This window comes from Corvus kubaryi, unplaced genomic scaffold, assembly GCF_017639235.1.
Source record: "Corvus kubaryi isolate FWS band 111438036 unplaced genomic scaffold, C.kubaryi_AGA036_p1.0 37357, whole genome shotgun sequence".
Taxonomy (NCBI): Eukaryota; Metazoa; Chordata; class Aves; order Passeriformes; family Corvidae; genus Corvus; species Corvus kubaryi.
This window is the reverse complement of record NW_024581117.1, coordinates 12,830,459-12,855,465: the sequence shown is the minus strand read 5'-3', so window position 1 is coordinate 12,855,465 and position 25,007 is coordinate 12,830,459. Positions and strand designations below refer to the sequence as shown.

General features: G+C 42.0%; 1 protein-coding gene across 1 annotated transcript in view; it reads right to left on the bottom strand.

Annotated features, from left to right (window-relative positions):
- Positions 1-1,164, bottom strand: part of PHYHIPL (phytanoyl-CoA 2-hydroxylase interacting protein like) — a 55,318-nt gene extending 54,154 nt beyond the window's left edge. The window contains exon 1 of the mRNA XM_042033306.1: positions 859-1,164. Coding sequence (XP_041889240.1) covers positions 859-1,009 — 151 coding nt within the window. The 5' untranslated portion in view covers positions 1,010-1,164. The remainder of the gene's footprint in view (positions 1-858) is intronic.
- Positions 1,165-25,007: the final 23,843 nt, after the last annotated feature.

The window sequence follows — 25,007 nt, the reverse complement described above, 5'->3', positions numbered from 1 at the left end:
CTTAAGGGAACTTGAAGCAAAACCACTCAGCTGCAGAGTAAAAGCACCTATTTCTTAAAACAGGTGCCAAAATAAATAGTCTGACATCCCACCCAGTAGAATAGAGCATTTTGCACATATATAAATAAATAAAACTCCACTCAGAAAACAAGCAACAAATAAATAAATAAACTTTTATCCTTGAGCATCTGTGATCCAAAGGTATTCAAGTCCAAGAAAACAAAGCGTATTTGAGCTTTGTCAAATACTCATACCAAAGAGCAGGTCTAACCATCCCTTCAGACGAGGGCACCATCTCTTAAATCTTATTTCCAAATCACTTACATTTACAGATGGGAAACCCGATGAAATGGGACACAGTGAATCCCTTACTTGCTGATTTCAAGAAGGGAAACTTCTGATTTTGAAAATTCAGTTTGAGAGTTTTCTGACTTCATGGCTTAGGAGAAGATCAGCAATGCAGAAAAATACAATTGTATGTTGATAAATTCTGGAGACATGTGGGAACCAGACAAAAAAATGCAAGCAAAGTACAAATTTGAAGTAAAATGCATGTTGCATTTTTCCTCTTAACATGGGTATTTCCGCTCAACTCCCTCAGTCATTGCATACTCAGGATTGCATCAAGCCATTAATTGTACAGTAAATGCTCCTTTTGCTGCCCGTAGTATCACCACTCGCTACTTTCCGCATATCGGAGCATCCCATTGAATCCCATTTTCCCTTCAGGCAGTGGGTCAGGTTCTTCCAAGCCCCTCCACCCTAGTTTCTCTGCTCTCTTTAGCCCCTTCCTCTCTTAGTTGCTTAGTTCCCTCTCCTCCCTCTTTCCAGTCTCCCTCTGCCCCAGGAGTGCTGTACCTCGTGCACAGAGTGGCCGTCTGGTATCCTGGCTTGGGGGCTGCCTTTGCTCACGCTGGAGATGGCAACTTCTCCGTGGGCCCTTCCCGTCACTGAGGGCTCTGCACTGCCCTGCTGGTGCTCCTCCCCCAGCTCCTGCCAGTCCCCTCATTCAGACACAGAGAAGAGAGGTTTTGTTTAAAGTTGTGTTGGGGCCTCATGAAGGAATGGTCCTGCCCACTCTGGCCACTTGCCAGACTCCAAAGACACCTGAAGTGAAGGGTCAGTAGGGGTCCTGGGATATTACTATTCCTGTCCCAAAGTCAGACGGGCGTGAGCTTTGAGTTCTGAAGGCAGTGTGTCTACCAAAATCCCTTTGCAGCCAGTGCTCTTGGTAACCTCCCAGTACCAGAACTGGGGAGGGTGAGCAGGGGAGAGGAAGAGGTGGCTGCACAGCCAGGCTTCCCCTGCTGCCACTGTCATCGCATTTGCATTGCAGGGAGATGATCTGGCTGTCTTTGTGTGGCCCTTTGGCAGGAGCCCAGCAGCATTTCTGTGCCACTGCTCGCATTGTACTGCAGGAGTATAAACACAGGCTTGTCCACAGTGCTCTTAACAGCTCTGGAGGAAATCCATGATTGCCCAGGGTCAAATAGGCCAGAGAAGCTGGGCTTTCTGTATACCAGCTACTGTCCCTATCCTAATATCCTGCCTCTTGTAGGAATGTGGAAATTCACTGGTATCAGAGAAATAGGGCAAGGTAATATGATGTGACTGTGATCAATATTCTCATTCAGAGCTTGATGCTACAAAATTGTCTTTAATGCTCCACTGTTCCCAAAGACTCAGGCTGGACAGTGTTTAACATTTCTCAAGACCATGCCAAGGTGCCACAGAGATAAATAAATGAGGCAGAAAATATATAATGTTTGAGAAGAAAAAAAGAGAGTTGCTAGTGTGAGGAGAAAAATTATTTTGAAGCTAGAAAATACCATCTCAACTAATCCTTTCCCTACACTATAAATATTTAAAAGCATAAACAATGTTATCAATACTCTACTCCTTCCTGTCCAATTTCGCTTTGACAGGGAGAATAATCCTGGAAAACACAAAGACAAGACCTTTCATCTACTTAGAAGTCTTAGTACCCTACTGGCTGGGCACTATATATGAGCTCCTGGACCATTATGCTGACTTTGCACGGATTTGCATGACTGCACAAATTTCCAGGCCTGAGAACACAAGAAATAGATCAGAAAAAAATCACCAAGGTTGGTCCTCTCCAAGCTTTGAGATCTCTAGACTGGAAAAAAATCCTGTGTGCTTCCTGAACTTATTGCATGAGCTTGAATCCCTCTGGCCTTCCTTGCTGAGCTTTCTGCCTCCTACAGCCCAAACAAAGGCACAGGTCCAGTCTGCCATAAACATGGGATGTCCACCTCCCCCTGGGCCCCACCATGTTCAGACAGGAGCTCATGTTGCTCCTGCAGTGAACTCTGGGGAAATTCCAGCAGCTTTAACAGAAGCTGGTGTATGTCCTACAGCCCCAGATGATGTGGGTTTCTTTTCAGTCTCTCTGTTATCATTTAGGCAGAGCTGCTTTGCCCACAAGGAAAGCCCTTCCCTGCCTGTAGTATGTGGTACCTAGGAAAGTGTAGGTGGCAAGCAGGGCCTCCATGTGCTCCCCTTTGCTGGTCCCACAGTGGAGCAGGCAGAGGGGCGAGGCACACACAGTAGCACGCTCTCAGCTACTGCTTTACTTGCCTGAATCACAACATGGCATTTCATGAATAACCCCTTTTCCACAAAGACAAAAGAAGAATTTTGCTGCTGACGTCCCTAATGCTGCAGTGACCAACTGATTAAACCCTTTGGAAATGCATGCAAATTATCTTTATTGCACTGACTTTAATGAAACTAGACAAACTTATACCCACTAAGAAATTAATCCTTATGTATTACTGCAGTAGTGTACTACTGGACAAAGAAATAAGTATGAATATGAAAGAATAGAAGCTGTTACCCCATCAGATTTCCTAGAAAATCTCTCTCCTAGAAGCTGTTACCCCATCAGATTTCCACAGGACTATAAAAGTCTACAGGCTGTAGACTTTATTCTCTCTACCTTTCACCTGAAATTGATATTGTTTTAAACAAATGCAATCTTCATAATTTTATCCCATCCCAATTCAGTTACTATTTCCTGCTCTGCATTTAATTTTTAATAAGAAATTAAATATGTACCCTGATCAAAAAATCAATTTCCTTTTGAATTACCCAAATGTTAAAACTGCACTTCTGTGGCAAAGAGATGGCACTCTGATGAACAGAGCCATCTACAGAAATCTTTTTGATAATGGTGTCCTTCTTTCAAATCCAAACATTTCCTTGATGTAGAATACAAATTGAGCTCTAGTGTATAAGTCAGCTAGGATTTCAAAGTTGGCCTTTATACTTTGCCATTAATTAATTCTGTCCAAGAAATTCAAACAAAGATACAAACAAAAAAGTTCTCTAAATACATTACATAAGGCATTCAGAATATTCTAATTCATTCCCCTCCAGGAACACAGCAGAGTCAAAGAATAGTGTACACAGCATGTTTTGACTGTATAAAAAGCACTAGAAACTGTAAGAATAGTTTAAACCCCATTTATTTAAAGCTCTCCATTATAAGAGCTATTGTAGAGTATTTGCTAATCAATCTACACTTCTGAGTTCTAAACAATTGCAGGCTTAGGGTACTTTTCTTCACTTTCAGATGCAGGAACAAAGTTTCCCATTAAAAGGGAGGAAATGCAAGCAGAAGGCAGAAGACGTCTTCCAAAAATTATTGGAACTTCTGAGTAATTTAAATATTGGCTAGAAAGTCAGAAATTCATGTTTGTGATCTGAGAAAGAGCTATTATTTCCCAATACACCTCATGCACAGCTTTAAGTCAGGTAGAACAAGGATTTTCTCTGATACAATGAGGAAAGCCTACAAAATCAGGTGAAATTCATACAAATTACTCCAAATTTTTTGTATTTCATTTTCTTGCAATTATCATAAAATAACTAAAACAGAAGTTGAGAGTATGGGTCAGTGGTCAGTTGGCATAATGAGATCTTCCAAGCTGAGTAATCAAAAATGGTTTGTGCTTAGGAGTAAGTACCACAGCATGGAGTAAGAACAGAACAGGTATGCTTGTTCAGCATGAAAGTACATTAAGAGTTTTCTTTTTCTCAAGATTCACTTAATTCAGCTTGTATAGAAGCACAAGGGAAACTTATCCCCTCACACCTTTGGCATAACACTTAGCAGCACTCATTCACCTGAAAACCAGATCAGTTAGGGGAAGAGGCAGAGTCACAAATACAATGTCAGGAAAAAGAAAAAAAAAAGTGAAAAATAGGCTTCGTTGTGCTCCTCACTACCCCACAATATGCCAGTGATACCTCCTCCCTTGTCCCTCCTGTGGTGGTGTGACAATTTCTATAAAAGGCCACTGAGCTCAGCTGAGACACGGTGCTATAAGCACCATTAACTTCTATGGGATTTGCCTAGGCCACTATCTCCTACTCTTAGCTCAGTATTCTCTGGAGCCCAGAACACTAATTTGTGGCAGCTCTTCCTTCATGCTAGGATCTTGTATGGTCATTGTTTTTGTGTAGCCTCTATTTTTTCATCTCTCTATTTTCTTGTAATCTGGTTTACTGTGCAGTGAGACCTAGGAAAGTCCCACAGCAAACTGGATACTTTACAGCACTAAATTTCTAGCACTTGATTGTGAACATGCTGCATGAGAAAGCCAGTGTTTGACATCCTCTTCACTTTCAATTTTGAGACAGACCTACACTAATGGACAATATTAACAGAGTTTTATGTTACAATAACTTGTAGCATTGCCTGAGACTGTTTGAAAAGATGCAGTTCCTGTAAAGGACAGAGATTAATTCCAATGCCTATATGGGCATAGAGAAGCACATATGTTTCTATTTTTCTTTTATCATGTTTGATAACTAAGACTAATGAATTGCTATATTTCCATCATGCAAATTTTGAGGGGTTTGGGGGTTGTGTTTAACATGCATTACAATTAGTGCAAGCTGTTTAAATATTCATCAATGCCCTTTAGGCACTGAACCACAGGCACCGAAAGGCAAAAAAGAAAGCATTTCACTTACATATTGTAGGAATCAGCTACTGGGAGCAATCTAAATCCGAACCAAGAAAAGATCAATGATTTACTCTTTTCTCTCTGTAAGAAATTCCAAATGTTCTGATTCAGTCTTTTTAGTCCACCTGAAAACTGAAGACACAACTAAAACCATATTGAGACGAGCCTGAATGTATTGTCTCCCTCAACTAAATATCCCAAACCCAGAGGAAGCTGATACCTGCATTCTCAGAGCTTATCTATCTGCAGAGCTCTGTAGTCTCTCATTCAAGAATTTGGATTTTCTCTGAGATATGTGGCTTGGAAATGAGCCTGGCACAATATAATCCCTTTCATTACGTAATTGGAAAGCTTATACCTTCTTTTAATATTAACATGGGTTTCAGAGAAAAGAGGAAATTCCACTTTTCTTAAGGAAACAAAGCCCATCTGATCCCAAATCTTTGCAACATACAGACATGTACATGAAAATTGGGCTTTGCCATTTGTCCATGAAAAGTAGCATCATGCGATGCTATCTGTATTTTTATTGTGATTACAATTTCTAGACCACATATTCTGGTGTGGTGACAGATGAATAGTTCCACAGCACAGCGTGGGATGATGGCCCATTATACAGCTGAGGGTCTGTAAGGAAGGTTTCCATGACAGCATTCTGTGTATCATTGGTATTTTGGAAATAACATTCAGCTTTGATCTCTGACTTCTACAGGTTTTGCTGTTCCCATGAAACATTATATTCAAGCAGAAAAAAGGCCAGGGCTAGCATGAATATTTTACATACAGCCAGGAATGCCTGGAAGTGATATTCCTGTGATAAACTGTAGAGCTATGTGATAAACCACAGAGCTATTTGTTAAATGCACCTATTAAATATCTTTAATTACCTGTTCTACTCTCTGGCCAGTAACCGTTCTGTCTTGGGACTTGTTGAGAAGTTTTATACTGCTGAACAGGTTCAGACAGCTGGCATTTCCAGCCTGCTGTCTACATTAAAATATAGAATTTTTTTGAAAACGAAAACTGATTCAAAGCCCAAGAGAAGTTAGTTTCAACCCTGGGCCAAAAGAAAAGCTTTTCTATACATTAAAACATGATGATTTTTAAAGAACAGCATCTTGCTTCACAAAGCTGAGGATGAGTTTAGCACTGAATGAGAGGGGAGAGTTGGGACAGGAAGGGCCTTAAGAATACTTCACATTCAGATGTTCATAAAAGTTGTTCCAAGTAAGGTTATAATCTGTTTTGCAGCTGTTTATTCCTTCACATTTGGACAGGGATTTTCCAAGAGGTCTGAAGGAGCTAGCTGCCCAGTTCTTATTGAACTTCAGTAGCATTCCACCTCTTAACTCCAGTGTGCTGCTCTGAAGGCTGTGAGACATGAAACACAGCCTCTGTAATGAGTTTAAACGAATGGTGGGGATCTGTGAATTTTCGAGAACAAGGCCACAATACAGTCTTATCTGCAGCACAGGGAGAGATCCTGTGCAACTTTCTGCTGGTTTGGAACTGGAGACTTTTCTCAATCCACCCCTGACTCTGTAAAGCAAAATATACCATCACATTATGCATATTTGTCAGTAAGCATGTACTTACAATTTATATTCAATAAAATATGTAACTGTTGCAGTCTGCTTAAGGAGCTTTTTTCTTAGCCATTTGAATTTCAAAGCATAGATAAAATTGCAGAAGGATTTTAATTGTATACAAGATCTGATCTTAGATAAACCATCTACATGGATTCTTAATCTTTTGTGAGCAGCCAGTACTTCTTAATCAGTGTAAAACAGAATTCAATAATAAACACAAACACTGACAATACAAAAGCATGGATTTTTCTAGTACATTTGAAGGTATAGCACAAAAAATTCTCTCTGATAAGGAGGAGAAGGCGTACTGTTTCCAAAGTGGAGCTTTTATGAATCAATTTCCCCACATGTTTTAGAGGATTATGAGTAAAATCTGAAGATGCAGAGAATGAAGAGTACAGCATTCCTCAGCTCTACTGTCATGGACAGAGAAGAGACCTACTCATGTAGTCCATTGCCAAAGTAAATCCCAATGTGTTTTTCTGTATCAATGTAAGGCAGGAGCATGAGCCACTGGTGTCCTACTTTTCTGCATGCTCCTCCATTTCAAGCTCCAAATAAGCCAATAAAATATACTAATGTATGTTTCCATCCTTACAAATGCTTTCAGTAGTCTTGCACAGTATCAGGAAGGCAGTTTTTCAGGGGACGGCAAGGAAATGAGCCTTTTCCTCCTGTTTTGAAGAATGTACTGATTTATCTGTGAAAAAGTTGGGTGTAAAGGATCACTTGCTATCTTTTGATAACAGGAAACATGAAATCAGAGCTTGCACAGGAATCAACAAGATGTGCTGGTGGCACCACAGCTAACCCAGGACAGCACTTACTTTGCACTGAATCATGGTACTGCCTAATGCTTAATGCAGTAAGAATTTGTGTGAGAGACCAGGGCTGGGAGAAAGTCTGAGGCTCTTAGCACAACCCCAGCAGTGAGGGTACTACATGTGATAGAAATTTGTTGCTTCTCTAAATTTACAGCAAGGGAAGGGGTGAGATAGAGTCCCAAGGAAAAACACAGAGATGAAGCAGGGAGAGGCTAAGTTTATTACACCAACCTGCTTCATCCAATGCTAGAGGAAAGCAATGCTTAATCATCTTCAGGGTTGGGTAGCATGCTCAAGAGAGATGCTTGGCTCTGGTAGTTTTCTTCAAAGGGAAAGGTTGTTGTTCTGAACTTGTAGCCAGATCTGCTTTGCTATCAGCTGTTTTCTACCCACAAGTCTCGTCTTACAGACTTGTTTCATGTTCTTTGAAAAGGTCTTAGGTTAGAGCATGGCGCTAATAATGCCGAGGTGGTGGGTTCAATCCTTGTATAGGCCATTCACTTTAGAGTGGGATTTGATCATCCTTGTGGGTCCCTTACAACTCAGAATATTCTGTGTTTCTGTGATTTGGAGAAGTTTGGTCTTCTCTTTGGGGAAGAGGCAGTCTTCCATTTCTGAGGAATGCTAGTAGTCACAAGAACAAGTGATGGGACATTACTTGATTGGATGCCCCTGGAACGTGTGTAACTGCATGTAGTGCTGTCCATTGCTACCTGAGCCCATTTATGAGGTCCAAGCAGCACTTCCATAGGTAAGGGTTGTTACTTCACAAGAAAGAGCAAATGAAGAGAAGAAAAAAGTGCTGCTCAACCACTGTCTTCCCTATTTTTCTCACCAGGCTTTTGTTTATTCTGTGACAGTGTTCCCTATCCTTGCCTTAAGTACAAGAGAGTGAGGCTGAGGAGGACATGCATGAAGGCATTTGCAGACTGTTTACAGAAGCTGGAGAATTTCCCAGGTAAGCAGACACTGAGCCCACAGAGAGGGCTGGCACTTTGGCCTGCATCCCCAGCTCCAGGCACCCTTCTCACACAGAGGGGGGTGTGTGACGTGCCCCACCATTCTGATGACTGGCTCCTCTCTGTTCCACAGTCCTCTTGGCAGCACCACTTTGGAAAACACATTGTACAAAATGTGGGACGACTATCAAACAAACCTGCAGTCAAGGGCAAAGCAACACCATGTCAATAGTGAGTTTTGATTAAAAGGTGTTCCCAATCCAGCTGTGAAGGAAGCCAAAGATAATTTTTGACTTTCTGCCTTTCTTGATATCTTGGCAGCTGACAAGCTTTTGAGCTGGAGGAGGCTGCCTTACCTACAGGGACTGTCCTGCACAGGGAGGGCTGAGAAAGGGTGCAGAGGTCAGGTACAGGTAACATCCACAGGCAGAAAGAACAGCACTTTTCCACAAACTAGAGCATGTACGTGTGCAAAGCACTTAGATACATAATTTTTTTAATTATGTGTCGTAGGAAAGAGAAGGTAGATAGATCTTGGTAAGAGTTTTACTTCTGCTCAGAATGTTTTGGCAGCATGATAATGTGCAGTTAGCAAGTTTCCCTAAAATCAAAACCTTAAATCAATGGGCAATGTATGCCAGTATTTCTTCAGCTCAGAGATGGGTTTCTCATCTATGTTTTCTTTTTTCCTTTTCCTTACTGGTGAAAATTGCAAGGAGCACTTGAGCTGTAGAAAATACATTGCAAACCCTCCCTTTTAAATAGATGCCATTTTATAGAAGCTGGTAAAGTCCTGGGGCTCCCTGGTTGTTTTGCTTCCTCTGCCAAACTGCAATGAGAGCCAGCTATGTAACATCTGATGCCTACAATTAACTCATCAGCAGCTATTCTGCTTTATTTTTCCAAAGAGAATACCACGCAACTCTAATCAGAGTTGATGTAGATCAATGTGAGCCTTTACTTCCATTATATTTAAAGGGACATACGATTTATTGATTTGTGTATCAAATTTTAGCACACGTGTTTTCTCTTTTGTCTACAGTCAATGCAGCAGATCTGTGGATCCAAATGTCAGTCAGTACAAAAACAGAGTAATACCAGGCAGATGATTAAGCAATGATATTGGCATAGGACACATTTATTTTATAATTTCAAGTTTGTAATATGTAAAGATGTCTACTTGAGCACAAAGTTAGAGCCCTGAAAAAGCATTAACTCTGAATGTCCTTGCTTTCTGGGGGGTTTATAACATGACTGCTTGCTTGATTTAAACATGATGTCCTATTTCTAGATATTTGAAAATAATTTAAAACGAAAAGCTAATTAATCCTATTGTGTTGATAATTAGTTGAAGCAAGCAAAGAGCTGTTTTTTTTTAAACAAAGAAAAAGCCCACATTCTATGCTGCCACATGTCCTTTGCTTAATATGCCTTTTTCTTCTTGTTTTTCCTGGACAATGTGGTCTGACTACACATCTGACATGAGCTTATTACTAGGGTCAGGAATTAGGTAGCTTTCACACCACTGGCCATGTACAGGCATGTACATGTTAGAGATTTAGTCTGACAACTGCCTAGGCTCCCTCTACAGTCCAAGCAGTAGGAAGGGCACCTCACTCTACTCCATCCTCAGCTCGAGATCCTCTCCAGTGACCAGCTCCACCTGTACGGCTGACTTCAGTGATATACCTGAAATTTATAAAGCCAAATACAAAAGATATGGGTCCCAGCTGCAGTGAAAGCTGCAGGCTTTACTTAAAATCAACTCTGCTTACTTTCACAGGTTTGACCAGGCCCCAGTGCCTCCCCTCAGCGACTCATTACAGGTAACTTCCGTGAGATTAGTGCATTCTTACTGTCAGGCAAATGCAAAAGGGACTTGCTGAATCATGTCCTCAGTCTAAAGGACAGACCAGTGTTCACTTGTTCAGTCCCATATAAATTATATGCCATTTTTAACAGGGTTAATTAACACAGTATTAAGGACAAAACAAACTGACAGCTGTAGTGCCTCTAACATATGAGAGGGGCTTTTAGCGCCTTTGGCCTTTCGTGCTCCTTTCCTTGAAATGCAGAGATATCATTCGTATTTCTTTCCACTTGGAAACAAGGAAAAGAAACATGGAAAATAAGGTAATACTTATGATTGACAGCATGATTGTGCACTAAGGAGGCGTCATCAGTCACGAATAATTAATTTTTTCCAGGGCATACTGCACATCCATCATGTGTCTCCTGCATATTAGCAGTGCTGGAGCTGGGGACAGAGAACACCGGTTTTGCTTTTGCTGTGTGAATAAGGCCATGATCCTATGTGAATGACTCACTGCTGTTGTGTAAGCTTGTAAGCATCTTTGCGTGAAAGATGAAGGCATTTTAGATGAGCCCGCTCAAATCACTGCCATCCTCTCAAGCTTGAGGACATAGTTCTGAAGAAGACAGACTTGAAATGCAACAAGATTTGTGCTAATGTGTTACTGGAAAAGAAATCCACCAAAGATCAGCTAAGAAGTACTCTTTACTTCAATTCACAGTTCAGCTTGGCCATGGAAATGCCTCTGGTTAGGGTCTTTTTGAACTACAACTCCAATCATACAGCATTTCTGAGGAAAGGTGTGGGAACCGACAGCTGGACTGAAGGTCTCACAGGTATCGATTTGGACACAATCACTTTGTACCCGTGAAAATTCGGTTTGTACCCATAAGAATTCTAGCATCAACAGAAGCAAGAAACCAAAACAACAGAAGAAGAATGGGCAGCTGTTTGTGGGAGGCTGTTTATGGGTTTAGAATGGGTGTTAGTTAGTGGTAGGTGACCAATAATTTGTAATGTAGTAGCTTAGTAGCCAATGGACACACAGCACAAGTGCCAAGAAAGTGGATAAAAGAGGCTTTGTAGAATTAAAGATGCTTTTTGCCCCGAGCAGTTGCTGTGTGTCTGTATGTGTCGTGACTGCCTCAACACCGACAGAAAGGTGTGGTTATTCTAAGTCCATTTTAGGGAAGTGGTAGGTCTGAAACACGCATTAAAGGGAAGTTAAGTTTCATGGTAATATTTTAAAGAATTTGTTTCAAAATAGCAGATGGATTAATTTCTTCAATTATTATTTGCAGTTTTAAAGGGAAACTTTATTTCCCTGCCTCCAGTTTTCGCTGAACTTGACCTTTCAGGACTGATGTGTGCTCCTATGAAACTCCACAGCATTGCTATCATAGGCTGGGTACCAGCCCCTGCTCCTGTCCTCCTCTGCTCAGCCATATCAGCTGCTGGGACTGACTACCAGGGGAGCAGAGGAGCTACCCTGGGAGCCCACAGACTCCCTGCCTGCCAGGCCCTTTGCTCCAAGATCCCCCTCCCCTCTCTGTGGCTGCTGGCTGTGCCCCATATGTTGCCTGATGCATTTAAGAGGAGCTATTTGGCTCACAGGGCAGCACACATCACTTGCCTGGGAAACGGCAGTGTGTAGGGAGCCTGGGAAGAAGGGAGGTGTAGAGGTGTCCCATTTGCAAGAACTGGTACATTCCTTTGTCACAAGACTGAAAGTACATATGGCCTTTATGAACTTAGAGCTGTTATTTCTGGCACTGGTTCCCACTATCTCACTGGTCCTGGAAACCCTATTAGCAGGTACTGCACAGATTACATCAATCACAGCCAAACATGAAAAATCTTGCAAAAATTTATCATCCTGCCTATGTAGTCTTGCCTAAGAGATGACACAAGAAAGATAATACAAACTTGAGAGACAAAACTTGTTCAGCAGGCCCTTATTCTTTCCTCATCCAGGACAATGTGTTTCTCTGTTGGCTTTGCTTCCCTGGGCAACTGCACTGAAGCTGGAACACTTCCCTCACGCAGCCCAAATGCTGGTTTCCATTTTGTAGGGCTATATAATTCGATTTGCTCTGGTGGTTCAAAAGGTCAGTGGGGAAGGGCTCCCATGGAGAGGAGAGCAAGCAGCTCTCGCTAACAAATGGGTGCTTGCCTTGGAAAATGGCACATGTCTGTTCACACGCATCCAAACTGCTAAAGCATCCCACTGAGAGCTAGCCTGCGACAGGAAGAGACTTTACAGATCTTTCAGTCACCAGGAGTAACACAAACAAGAGCCAGAAAAAACATTTTGCTTTTTAAAAGGGAATCATTATATACAGTGCTTGATAACGTTTTTTGTACCAATTCGTGGAATCAGGAGGGAAAACAGGACCCAGTTGTTTGAGGAAAACATTCAGATGTAAAATGTGACCTCAGCTCCTTGGTGGTGATGTGACAGGATAGAGACAAAAGGATATTCAAAACACATGGCTAAGAAAGGGGAAAGAAAAGCTGAATCCCAACTGCTGTGTAAGGACAATCACCGTGTGTGAGTTGGAAGGGAACCACCCAGGTCCAAGTCCACAGCCAGGGAAAGAATTAATACAAAGGCAGCAGTTCTTGGAAAATTTCAATTATTGTGCATTGCTAAGGTAAAGCAAAAGCATTTTCAGAGCAAATGAATAAAGGTAAAACATGCTATTCTTTTTCACAAACAGCAGGTCAAAGCAGTGTTATTCCACAGGCACTGTGGATCACAAAGAAATACATTCCTCAGAAGTACTGTCCTGCCCTGCTCCTACTGGAATGAGAGAGCTCAGTGAGGGAGAAGAATTAGACCTATATGGGAAGCACCAGTCTGCTACATTTATACAGCATCTCTTATCATAAAGGGTTTGAAAGATATTTAACAAGCTCTGCAGTGTTCACAGGACCATTCAGCTACCGATGAATACAAGTTTCTCAATTATACCACAACAAGAGTAGACCCCTGTGCCTGGAAAGGCTCCCCAGTGGTGGGGCAGGAGAGCCCAGGCACACAGCATGTCCTCCTGGCACACACACACACTGCCCACTTGGCCTCCCGCGGTCACCCTGGCTGCACTGAGAGCACCCCGCAACATCACCACCACGTGAAATCTTACACAGAAACGCTCGGTGCTTTCACCTGCACACACCTCACTGCTGGGGGACACTTGTGTGCATGGCAGATGTTGGCCCTGCAGATCCACAGCTCCGGGAAGGGAAAGAAGGGCCAAATCCACACTGGCTGGCAGGCAATGATGTCCTCGGTGCTGTATAATCCTCCTGCCCTCTTGAAAGTACACCAAAACCCAGCTGACCATAAGACTTTTCTGAATCACTGCTCCCTGGACATGGTTTATGGAAGAACTATGTGGAATGGTAGATCCCAGAGCACCATCCTGGGCATAACCTACCAAAGAAGATGCACTACCTGCTGAGCTTGAGCAGGTTATGATTTAGAAATTATTTAGAGCTGAAGTTACCTGGAGGGCACTCCCAGCCTTTTTAGCCCTGTGCTTAAAATGTCTGTTTATGACCTCTTCCCCTCCCACCCAGCATAATAGGAGATAATTTGTATCAAAAACCAGATGCTGGTAGAGAATATTGTGAGGTCAAAATGTTTTATACATGTGGTTGGAAAAAAAAAATAAAAGGCAGTTACTAAACTGTGGTTTACATAAAGTGCTCTTAGCATTATTTTTTTAAAGGCACAGCAGTCCTAGAAATACTCAAGCTGGGTGGTCAGTATTTTTGTTTCAGTTTCAAGCAACTGGTGGAAAATAGGAACAGACAAGCCATGAAATCTTAAGCCTAAGTTTGGCTGCTTTTCTGGCAAGAAATCACTGCTCAGCCTGAAAATGTTGCCATAGTCTACAAGAATAAAACTGCAGATCAAATGGTATCTCAGAGTATGTGTCAGTTTTGATGTACAAGGCCTTTATCATGAAGCAGAACTAGGAAAAAAGCCCAAAACCTCTGAGGGCATTGCGGCATTTTTTTTTCCCAGACAGTAACAAAACTCCTGAATGGCGCGATTTGTGGTTTGTGTCTTTGCATCAGGAACATGTGAATTTTGGTTTGTAATTATTCAGACACAGGACAGGAAGCCTAAACCAAGGATAAGTTTTATTTCTGCTCTGAAGCTGCCTTTCATACTTTCTTGAGATTGTTGAGGAATGGCCCTCAAATCCTGGAGTAATACTCTGTGTTCTCATATCAAGGTGCAAACACATTAAGAGGAAAATTTTGTCAGAAGCCACCTTTAGTCACTTCACTCACTTTCAACCTTTCTCTTCACCACTTTACAAATTAAAAAAATAAAAATGTTTCTAACAGCAGGGAAAGCAAAGTCCTTGAGAAATGACCCAGGAAAGAAACACTGCAGTGTTTAAAGAGAAGCTTAAACAAACACATATCAGAAATGTGTTTAAAGCTGCAGGAGCTCAGCCAGAGCTGCTACTTTGCAGCTGGGGAGGCAGAGGATGGCTGTAAGGCTGTCATAGCAGCACTTGAAGGTGAAAGAGCCCAATATCTCCTTTTCCACCCTCACCAAGGCAGGAACTTGGTTTATGTGCTGGGGGAAGTCCTGGAACTGACAGCCCCTAACCAGCCTAACCTGAAAATTGAACCCTACTAAGAGATGTTCTGCCCATTACAACAATAAAAACCAAAGGAAGATTAAAAGGAGAGGAATCACCTGTCACCATAGGTTATGGGATGTTCAAAAAGCTTTGTAGGTTCAGCTGGGTTCAAAGCAGTGTTTAGCTACCCTGCTGACAAAATTGGGTTTCCTGCTTTCTTGTTTTGGGTATTTGTGTTTCTGCTGTAGCTCTGTCCCTTGCCTACATAGTGCCCGTCTCTCTCCACGACCACGTTCCAACAAAAAGAAAGCTTGTGCATAGGAGAAATGACAGAATTCTACCTTGTCCTCAAAACCTTTCATCTAAAGCCTTGACTGTGTGCAAGAGGTACCTAATGCACCCAGGCAGCCATTTTCTGCACTCAGAGCACAGTCAGAGCTTCTGGGTTTCTAGAGTTCAGCTGTGGTTGATTCCTAATAAATGCTGCCGAGTTCCTTCCTCTGCCTGCAAAGGGACAGCTCTGTGTCCTCATTTTCACTACTAGGATGTTTTTGAAAAACTCCCCGTTATTTCATACTTTGAAAACATGCTGTTTCTTCAAGCATAAAATGTTGGCGCTGATAGACCCTGAGGGCTTTTCTACAGTAAATTGATCAGATTATTTTGTTTAAAACTATTGTTCTGAATACAATTAGAATTTCTGGCTCTTGGACTGTGTTCATTTTGGCCTCATCACAGCTAAATTCTGACTTGAAGCCCATATAAATATTTGCCCTTTTAGCATTTATTTTGATTCTAATCATACTCATAGTTTGGTTGCCTTTTTTTAAAGAAGAAAAGTACATATAAATCAGATTAAATAGATCACTTTGCTACAGTTTTGCCATGAATGCCTGTTCTGCAGAGCAGGACATCACTGCCAGATTTTTCCAGCAACCTCTGTAAACATTTACTTTACTGTCCTGTAATTGCTTTAACATGTATTTTCCTGCACAAGCTAGCTATTCACTATTAATTTTATTAGCAGGAAGATCCTGCCTAATGTTCAAACTCCAGAAATTTCTACACTCATTCTTGTTTACCTAAATACCCCAACTGGTCTGAGCAAATTTAGTACTGTGCTTTGCAAGCAGGCTGACCTCCAGCCCCAGAGCCTTGCAATGAAACCCCAACAGGTTTGAGGTGCATAGCCCAAGCCTATTCAGAAGGGAGCCATTTCAGCCTTAGGCACACAAATCTCTGACACTGATTTATCCAGGAACAGTGTTTTCGTATTCACTTCTGGAGGCAGATATTGGACGAATGGCTGGTAAATTATTATATGTCTGGCTAATAAAAACGGAGTGCAGGTTTTTCTAACAAAAACACAATTCATTTTTGGATGGACTTCACCCTGTGGACTGACTTTCCCCACATTCCCAGGTGTGCTTTGGCATTTTGTAGTGAACTAACCCAGGACAATAAGATGGAGCCTTTTAACTTAGCTTGGCTGGTTCAGCTGAATAATTTTTCAGTGTGTTCGCAGTGGAAAGTGCAGAGTGCAGGCACTCTCTTTTCACAGTGTACGTAACAAAAGTTAGCATTCACTGTGCTGTGAAGGCTGCACGCTGCTGTGCTGTGATGTTTCTGAGAGATAGGCAAAGGCACGGGAGGGGCAGGGCCAGCAGGCCCCAGCCCAGAGCTGCCAGCCTGCGGCAAAGTGCAGCTCCCAATCTGCCCACACCGTGTGCTTCATAGAGGATGTTGCACATTGCTTGAGACCACTTAGTTTAAAACATTGACACAGAAATTTATCACAATTAACGTGAATTATTGCTAGCCTTGCCAGCTTCTGCAGTAGCCAGTGACTGCTTCTGGAACCTATAAAATTGTCTCAGTGCGATGGGTGGTTTATTGTGGTCAAGACAGAAACACTGGAAAACCTACAGTGTTGCTAACTCGGAGCAGCTGCTCTGCAAACACACACATGACTTGGGTGACCTGGCTTTGGGGTTGGAAACACAGGGCTTTGCAGGAGGTGCAAATCCCAAAACTGAAATGTGAGAATCGATGCACCACAAATATTTTTTGCCATATACCACAGGTGCATCATGAGCTATATGAGATTCTCCAATGCATCACTCAAGATCTTATTTGGTGTCTTTGCTCTGAAAATACTTTTAAAAAACAAACCTCAGTACATAGGACAGCCCATTTTCAGCATTTAGGAGAGGGAGGAGGAATTTATCAGAAGCATATTTAAAGGAAGGTCCAGATTTTTCTAACTTTATAATTTTTTTTTACAGAAAATAAACCCATGTTTCAGCCAGGTCAACATATTATACAGTAATGAATGCGCTGGAGTTCATTATTATAGGCAGTGATGTTTCTAGTGCTCTTTACTCAATATGAGTGTATCTATACTAGAAGGACATAACCAAAGGGCCAGATGGGAAAAAAAGAAGATATTTTAGCCAGACCTGATTATGAAAAGCTCCAGAACTGAGTCCAGTGACTCTTTGTTAGACTAATGCATGCTGTGCTGAAAGGCAGACAGTAAGGAACTGGATACTTCAGCAGAATATGTCACTTTCTTGGATATCTTTTTCCAGTTGTGACTGTTACTGTTAAACCTTCCTGTCTTACTACTTGCACTCATCTGGCTGCAGCTTCCAGCTGATGATCCTCCTCATGCCTTTCTCCACTAGATTCAAGACCCCATTAGAACCCATTAAAGTATTTATATATTGTTATCAAGTTGCTCCTTAAGCCTCTTCTGATGTACTGCACCTTGAAAATCTCTCCCTGGAAGGCATTATCTCTAGTCAGTCTGGGAGTTCTTACCCCACTCTGCTTGCCTCCCAACTGTTGGGTTTTTGTTTCCCTTTTTTTTTTTTAAATTTTATTTGTCCTGTTTTAAAACCATGATCAGACTATCTTCCCCAGTACCAACTTACCAAGAGTATACAAAACTGTATCACACATTTTCTCCTATTTGTTATGCCTCCTTTAGCCATCTAGGGATTTTTTTCTCAGTGCTGAATACATATTAGGAGCTGCATATGAAATACTGTCTCAGTTGCCTGTTATACTCAGCCATAGACACAGTACCCCTTCCCACAGCTGTAGCTGGCAATCCTTGTTCCTAAAGATGAATTCTTCCACTGAATCAGTCAAACAGTTCAGGAGGTGGCTCAGATATCTCTGACACTCTACTCCTCCTGTTATTTAGTATTCTACTAACTATGGTGTTATCCCATTTTTAATGCTTACTCTCAGATTATGGAGAAGCTGCACCTCCCATTGAGCCTGTGCACTAAGGTACACTTTACAGACTTGATTTTGGAACGCTGATTGAAATATACAGCGCAGTCAAAAAGTAAACTTAACCCAGAGGTTGAAATCAGCTTTGTCTGACCACAAGAATTACACTGTTAGACTTCACTTCTCTGTGTCAGAAATCTTTTCCCTAAGATTTTTCTTGCTTTTCTATACAAAATGAGAACTCCCATTTTTGGAAATGTCATTAAGCAAATTCCCTGCTCTTACAGAATGATGGTGATTTCTTCTGCTCCTCTTTTGCATTTCAAAACTTTTAATGTGTGCTGTTCGATTTCCCCCCACTTCTTACTTTCTATGCCTCTAATTCCTTACTTTTTTTTCTCCTAAAGAAGATACACTTTTAGCCAAAACAACATTTTCATGTAGCCAAGGAATACTGGCTTTTTGGCCGTGTAGAAAAATCTTAGAGATCTTTGAGATTTCTTTGACATTTTGTGTGCACATATGTCATATTTGTCATTATTTTTGTTCAGCCCTGATGAAGCAGACCTTGGGGATCAGCCACCATTGACAGCAGTGCTTGGGACTGGTTCTCTCCCCATTGGATCACATCCAATACTGACGTAATCAGAACGTGATCATCAGCTTCTGTGTAAGCACTGATTTCTGGCCCACCAAGTAACTCCTTTTACTCCTTATCAATTAGACTCCAATTGCAGCTACTGTGTTTAAAGAGCAAGAAATTTTGAAATAAAAATGTGCCTTTAGAATTAGTAGAACTTTAATAATGTTCCACACTGGGTGCCTAAGAACTATGACATATGAACTTAAGGGTCAAACTGGCCTTCTCCTGTAAACCTTAATTTTTTCACCACATTTTGGAGAAGAACTTAGGAAATTATGTATCATGTTTTCTCATTTTATTTATTATCCACAGAAGGTTCTCCACCAGTATCTTCTGATGGGCTTTGCAGCAGTAATCCATTTGAATCAGAACTAATCTCTTCTCATTCGCCAATGTAATTATACAAGCAAAGGTCTCTATAATACCCAATTAACAGACACATGCGTCATCAGAAAACTAATTCAGATTCATCCCCTTCCAGGTTCCTAATTTTCCCTAAACATTGTCTGATTCTGTGCAGACCAAATGCTTTTGAAAAACTTGGCAAATTAAATGGTTCCAGCTACCTCAGTGCAGATAGCTCCGTTCTTCATGGCTTAAAATCCTATCTGCAAAATCCATATGACTTAGAAACACTGTCATAGAAAAAAAGATAAGCTTCTTATGGCAGTTTGAAAGTCATGTTAGATTACAGTGGAATTTGACTGTTTTTCTGGAGGAAATCCACATGTGTGTCAATTGTAGCAGCTAGGATTGGGTCTCTGGTTATTTCTGCAGTTGGGGTAAAGAGAAAATTCCCTGCACAAGCTGAAGGTGGGAGGGCAGCTGCTGTGTCCCTGGCAGCACAGCAGCCTGCTGGGCTTCTGCAGCCATGCCCTCACCTGTGCCAAGTGCTTTTTGCACGAGTGAAGCGCAACTGGAAAACTGCTAAGCCAGAACCCTCCAAGGAGCTTCCCTTTACTGTGCCTTGGTGCAAAGCTGCGTAGTTTGTTTTATGAATGACTAGTACATTGCGTGACTATTTCTGCTTTTATTCCCTGCTTCAGTTGACAGATTATATAAATGTGTTAGTACAGCTTTGAGTACAACACAAGAAAACTGAGTTTTCAAGCAGGTTATTCTGGAACATAACAAAGGAAACAGTGATCCCAGGGAAGAGCTAACATGAAGAGGTGAAAGCGGCTCAGATCAGCGTGTGAAGGTAAGATCAGGGAGACAACATGATCTATTTGGAATGTAATTTTTGCCTGTAATTGCCTTCTTTCATTCTCAGCACCAAGTGACACTAAGTGTGTGGAGAGACCTGATAAACATGAGTTGAAGAGAGAAGGAAATACAAGACACAATAGTGTGCACTCACAACCCAGGGGGCCAACTGTGTCCTGGGCTGCATCAGAAGAGGGGCCAGCAGGTCTAGAGAGGGGATTCTCCCCCTCAATTCTGCCCCTGTGAGACCCCACCTGGAGCACTGGCAGTGCATCCAGCTCTGGGTCCTCAGAACAGGAAAGATGTGGACCGGTTAGAGTGGGTCCAGAGGAGGCCAAGGAGATGATCACAGGGCTGGAGAGGTGCTCCAAAGGCAGGCTGAGAGAACTGGGGTTGTTCAGCCTTGAGAGTGGAAACCAGTGTGTGCTTTGAGACCCTGTTGCCTGGTGAGCACTGGGGGTGATTTGTGTTTGAAAGCAAATTAGTGTTTAAGCACAAAAAATATGCACTGAGAATTACCTGCTTTTCAGCTGAGACAGGTAAGTAGGGTGCACACAAACCATGATGCGCAATGCTTGTTTTTCTGGAGACTGCATCAACCAGGAAACTGTTTCAGAATACCTGATGTAATCAGGCCTTCAGACAAGCACAGATGCCATCAAGCCGTGTCATGGAATTAAAGTCAGAGGTTAAACTGACAGCATAAAATGCAACAAATGGGCAAAGGAAGAGTTGAACGCACATAATAAAAACATTATGGGAGATAATTTTATTGTAGCTAACGCTGAACAGGAACCTGCATCTGCACTGAAGCAGTAAAAGCAGTGAGGGAACACAAGCCCAGTGACTGTGACTGCAGACTTGCTGAACTCGTAGAGAGCCATGACAAGAAAGGTATAAGCACCTGATGCAAGATTAATGATGCTGCCTGCAGGAGAAGGTTTGAAGCAAAAACTGCCAAAGGAAGCAAGCAAGAACTAAAATGATATTACTTTAAATGTGTGTAAGCAAAGTATGTTGGCAAATAAAGAAGCCCTGGGAATACCAGAGGAAGTACCCTAGACGTTGGATCAGAAAACCCTGTATCACTGTTTCAGTACTTTGCCCTGCACCAGGAACCGTGAGGGAAGGACATTGACAAATGACTGCATGCCTGGACAAGTAAATCAAGTTTTCTACTCATGTATGCCACAGAAAGCCGCAGCAAAGAGGTTCTTGTGTATTTTTCACCCTGCTGTGCTGTCTGCATTTTAGCGGGGAAGCCACAATTCAATTCAATAAAAAAGTGAAGCATTAATGTCAAAGTAACAAATAGGAAGTCCTAAGAAACAGGGTTCAGCAAAATATGTGCTGGAGCAGACAGATATCTGGCCTAATTTTTAATGCTCCTTTTAAGGCTTTCCCAAACCATGTTTATGTATTAGCCAGAGAGAAGACATAAGGTGAAATAAACATGGGGTTTGATTTTTTTCTTTTAACATACGCTCTGATCAAAAATCAAGATGAAATTTCTATGCTGTAATTGGCACTACTCAAAGCATATTTCCCTTTTGAAGTCAGTGATTAGTTGAAATATCACTCTTCTCTATGGCCTACAGTCACTCTCTAAAACAACAAGCTACATGGGTGATTTTCAAGGCTGTTGCTATTTTTGGCTGTTTGCAGAAAATTTTCAGCTATGATTTTTCAAATTGAACTGGACACTTTCAACTGTCATGACAAACTTTGGGCAGGATGTCTTGAATCCCCACCTCCTCCAGCCCTCATGCTGTCTGAAGGATTACCATGACCAGAAAAGGCTGATTTCCTTTCACAAGCTGCAGGCATGACAAGTCAGCACTGATTGCAAGGAATAGGAACAAACTCCTGCTCTCAGGCTAGTTCCTGATGGACAGCAGAAAAGGACTTTCTGAAAAAGCCTCCTATTACAGCAGAGTAAAAAAAAAAAAGCTGTGTTAGTAACACAAATAAATTTGTTCTGCACCCACAGGGGAAAGAAAGCATTTTTTGCACATCTCTTGACAATTTTTTGGTAAATGCCTTGACCCCAAATATCACTATTCTTCTGTCCTCTTATGTTCCCTTTTGGCAGGTCTGTGCAGTGTGTTGGTGGTACACCCCTGCTCTGTTTCGTCAACTCTGTCTGTGAATGACAACTTGTTTTACTGGGGTGTGAGCAGCCGGTCATCTGGCAAGGACTCACAGAGACTCCAACCCAAAAAAGCTGATCTCTTCCTAGCTCCAAGCCTGCAAGGCTTTAATGAGGTCTTGTGGAGAAGCAGCAGCTATCAGAGATTCATTAAAGATGAGGACATCCTCACACAGCTACTAATTGCTCTAACTCACTAGATTGTGTTGTTTGTGAAAACTGGAGCCTGCAAAACGATTCTCTCAATTTAAATTTTTGCAGTGCTTTGTGCCTGTTTTGGAACTTTCCCACTCTGCCCATGAATCCAAGCACACAACAGATTTCTTTTCTTTTTTATAATGACAGAAGAGAATTATTCTGTTGGGGTTTGTGCATAACCTTGTCTAGATAAATATTGAACTGCTGAAAGCTATGGTATTGTTAACTTTCTGAGAAATAATTATAAAGGTGTCATCAATACTATGTCCTGTGTATTGTTTAACTATTGAAATACGACCTTTCTAAATATCCATGTGGAAAATATTTTGGTGCTACAGGTCTGAATAAAATCAGAGTTAAAGTCTAGCCTTTTAAGAAGAGATGTGCAAGTCACTACTGGATCAAAATGTATTTTCTCAGTGAAGTTAGAAAGCCTCTAGCATATATTGGTTTTGATCTCGTTAAAAAATATCCATTCATCTGCTCATGCTTTTCATGAATGCAATAACTTCCAGTTTACCCAAACAGGCCTTAGTTCTACCTTGTAAATTCATTAAAATATGGCACTTGTCATTCATAACCTACGTATTAAAGTTTATGTTTGAGGGTGTTTAAATTAAGGACTGTATAGATCAGAGCTGTTAGCACCACTCACTTTGCTTAGAATTACATGTTAGAATCAAGCCAGTAGGTTTTGCCTCAAGTGTTGGAAAATTATCTCTCAAGCTGCATTTCTACAGACGGATAACAACCTGTGAAACCGAGGCTTAAGTAATTCCATTAGAAGCATTTGGGGATAATATTAGCAGAGAGTTTTGTAAATTAAACACAGCAAGAAGTTTTAGATCTCAGAGGGCCATGTTCAGAACAGGCAAATGGCAAGAGATGTGCACTTGCATCTGCCAGCTAAGCACGTGTGACATCATACCTATAAAAACTTACCTTCCACCCTGTCTTCCCCTCACCTGACCTGCTCACTCAGGCAGCACATGCACCTGACAGACACAGGGCTGATTGGTTTTGCTTGTTTTCCTGGGTTGTTTTCCTTCTCATGGAAATGTTTTGCAAATATGAATTGACACCCCAACTGGATTTTTCTAGCTTATTGTAAGAACAGACTTGAAAGAAGGGCAGATTCCCAATCTGAAGGAGGAACAGGGCTTTGCTCCACAGTGCAGATTTGCCTTGAAGTGTCTCACTGGGCCATCTGTGATCTCTGCTCTGAAGCTGAAGATGCTTTTGAAATAGCAGCTATGCAGAAGCCTCATTCAGATGCTGAGAGTCTGCACTGGTTTAACTGTTTCTAGAGAAAGAGCTGAAAAGCTCTCCTCTGATGAAAGGCTGTCCAATATCCATCATGGAGTGATCATGGGTAACACTTTTGCACTACAGGAGGCTCAAACTGACGAAAAAGGTAATGTTTACATGAATAGATAACAGTGTGTGGTATGGGTCACAGCTATGAAAAAATCCTCTTTTCCCATGGAAAGGGCATCAGAAACCTCATGCCCTACTTGCAAAAATGTGAAATAAACACCTATGTGGCTAATAAAAAAACGGCAGAAAAGCAAAACAAAGCTTCTGAAATACAGCTATAAAATATTAAACTACAGTTCATAAAGGTCAGGCTGTCCAGGTAGTCAACAGAAAGACTTGCACTTGTGGCTTTGGTGGCACTGGCTGAGCGTTTAGCATCGGTCACTCACCAAACTGCTGTGCGGTGCTGGGTTGCTGCATCCCCTCAGAGCTGTGGCCCAGCTGCGACTTGGACCCCTGCTATGCTTTAATGCCCCCTTCCCACTGGATGATTTTGGTTTCCAGCTAAATCTATAGAAAATCTGTAATAGCTGAGAACTAAAATGCTTTTCATGGCATTTTGAATGTTTCACAGCTTTTACCAAAGGAGTGACAGGTCAGAAACAACACTCTTTGGAAAAGCAATGGTTATCACTAGCTCTCCTTTCCTTTCCTAGTCTCCGGGGGTCTGATAGTCTTAGGGAAAGCAGGATTTCCTTGCCTCTCTGGGTTTCTCACTGAGCTGCTGGATATAGCCAGAGTGAGAAAAATGCCATTGCTGCAGTGCAAGAGCTGCCTGGTGAGGTCTCATCAGCCATCATCAGTGGCGTTGCCAGGGTGACCTCCTTGCCAGCAGCCTTGTCGTCTGCAGGGAGAGCCACAGTTTAGCCCTTGCTGGGTACAGCAATTAGATTTTGACATTGCAGCACGTTGCCAACAACTCCATACTGCAAGGCTTTAGCGAGCTCCCTGAGAAACGTGAAGCAGTCTCACATCCAAAATGGAATTTTCAGTCCCGTGGGAAGGTAGCCAGAGCTCCCAGGTGCAGCATCGTGCTGTAAAACATGTGTGGACACAACCTGGGGGGGGCATCCCACAGCAGACACACAGGAGCACCTAAGGGTGAGTGAGCAGCACACAGCTCCCCAGAAATCTCCTGGGAAAATCTGATTGTACGAGGCATTCAGTCAAAAACAGTACAACAAGTACACTTGCAGAATCAGCTTGCCACTTCCAAAGTGGGAGAGGAATGCTATCTCCCTAAGTATTCTGCATGGAGTGCAGTGGTGTCTTAGCACTTACTAAATGACTTCAACAGTGTTTTACATGCTCTTCTAATCTACTTGAAATGGCACATTTTCTTACAAATATTCAGCAAGGCACCTCTCCTCCTGCTGCATCTTAGAAAGGCATGCACAGTCCCTCGAGACTGGGCTCAGGGCCTCAGTGTAGGCTTTTATTGTATAAAAGTAGGTGACAAGCA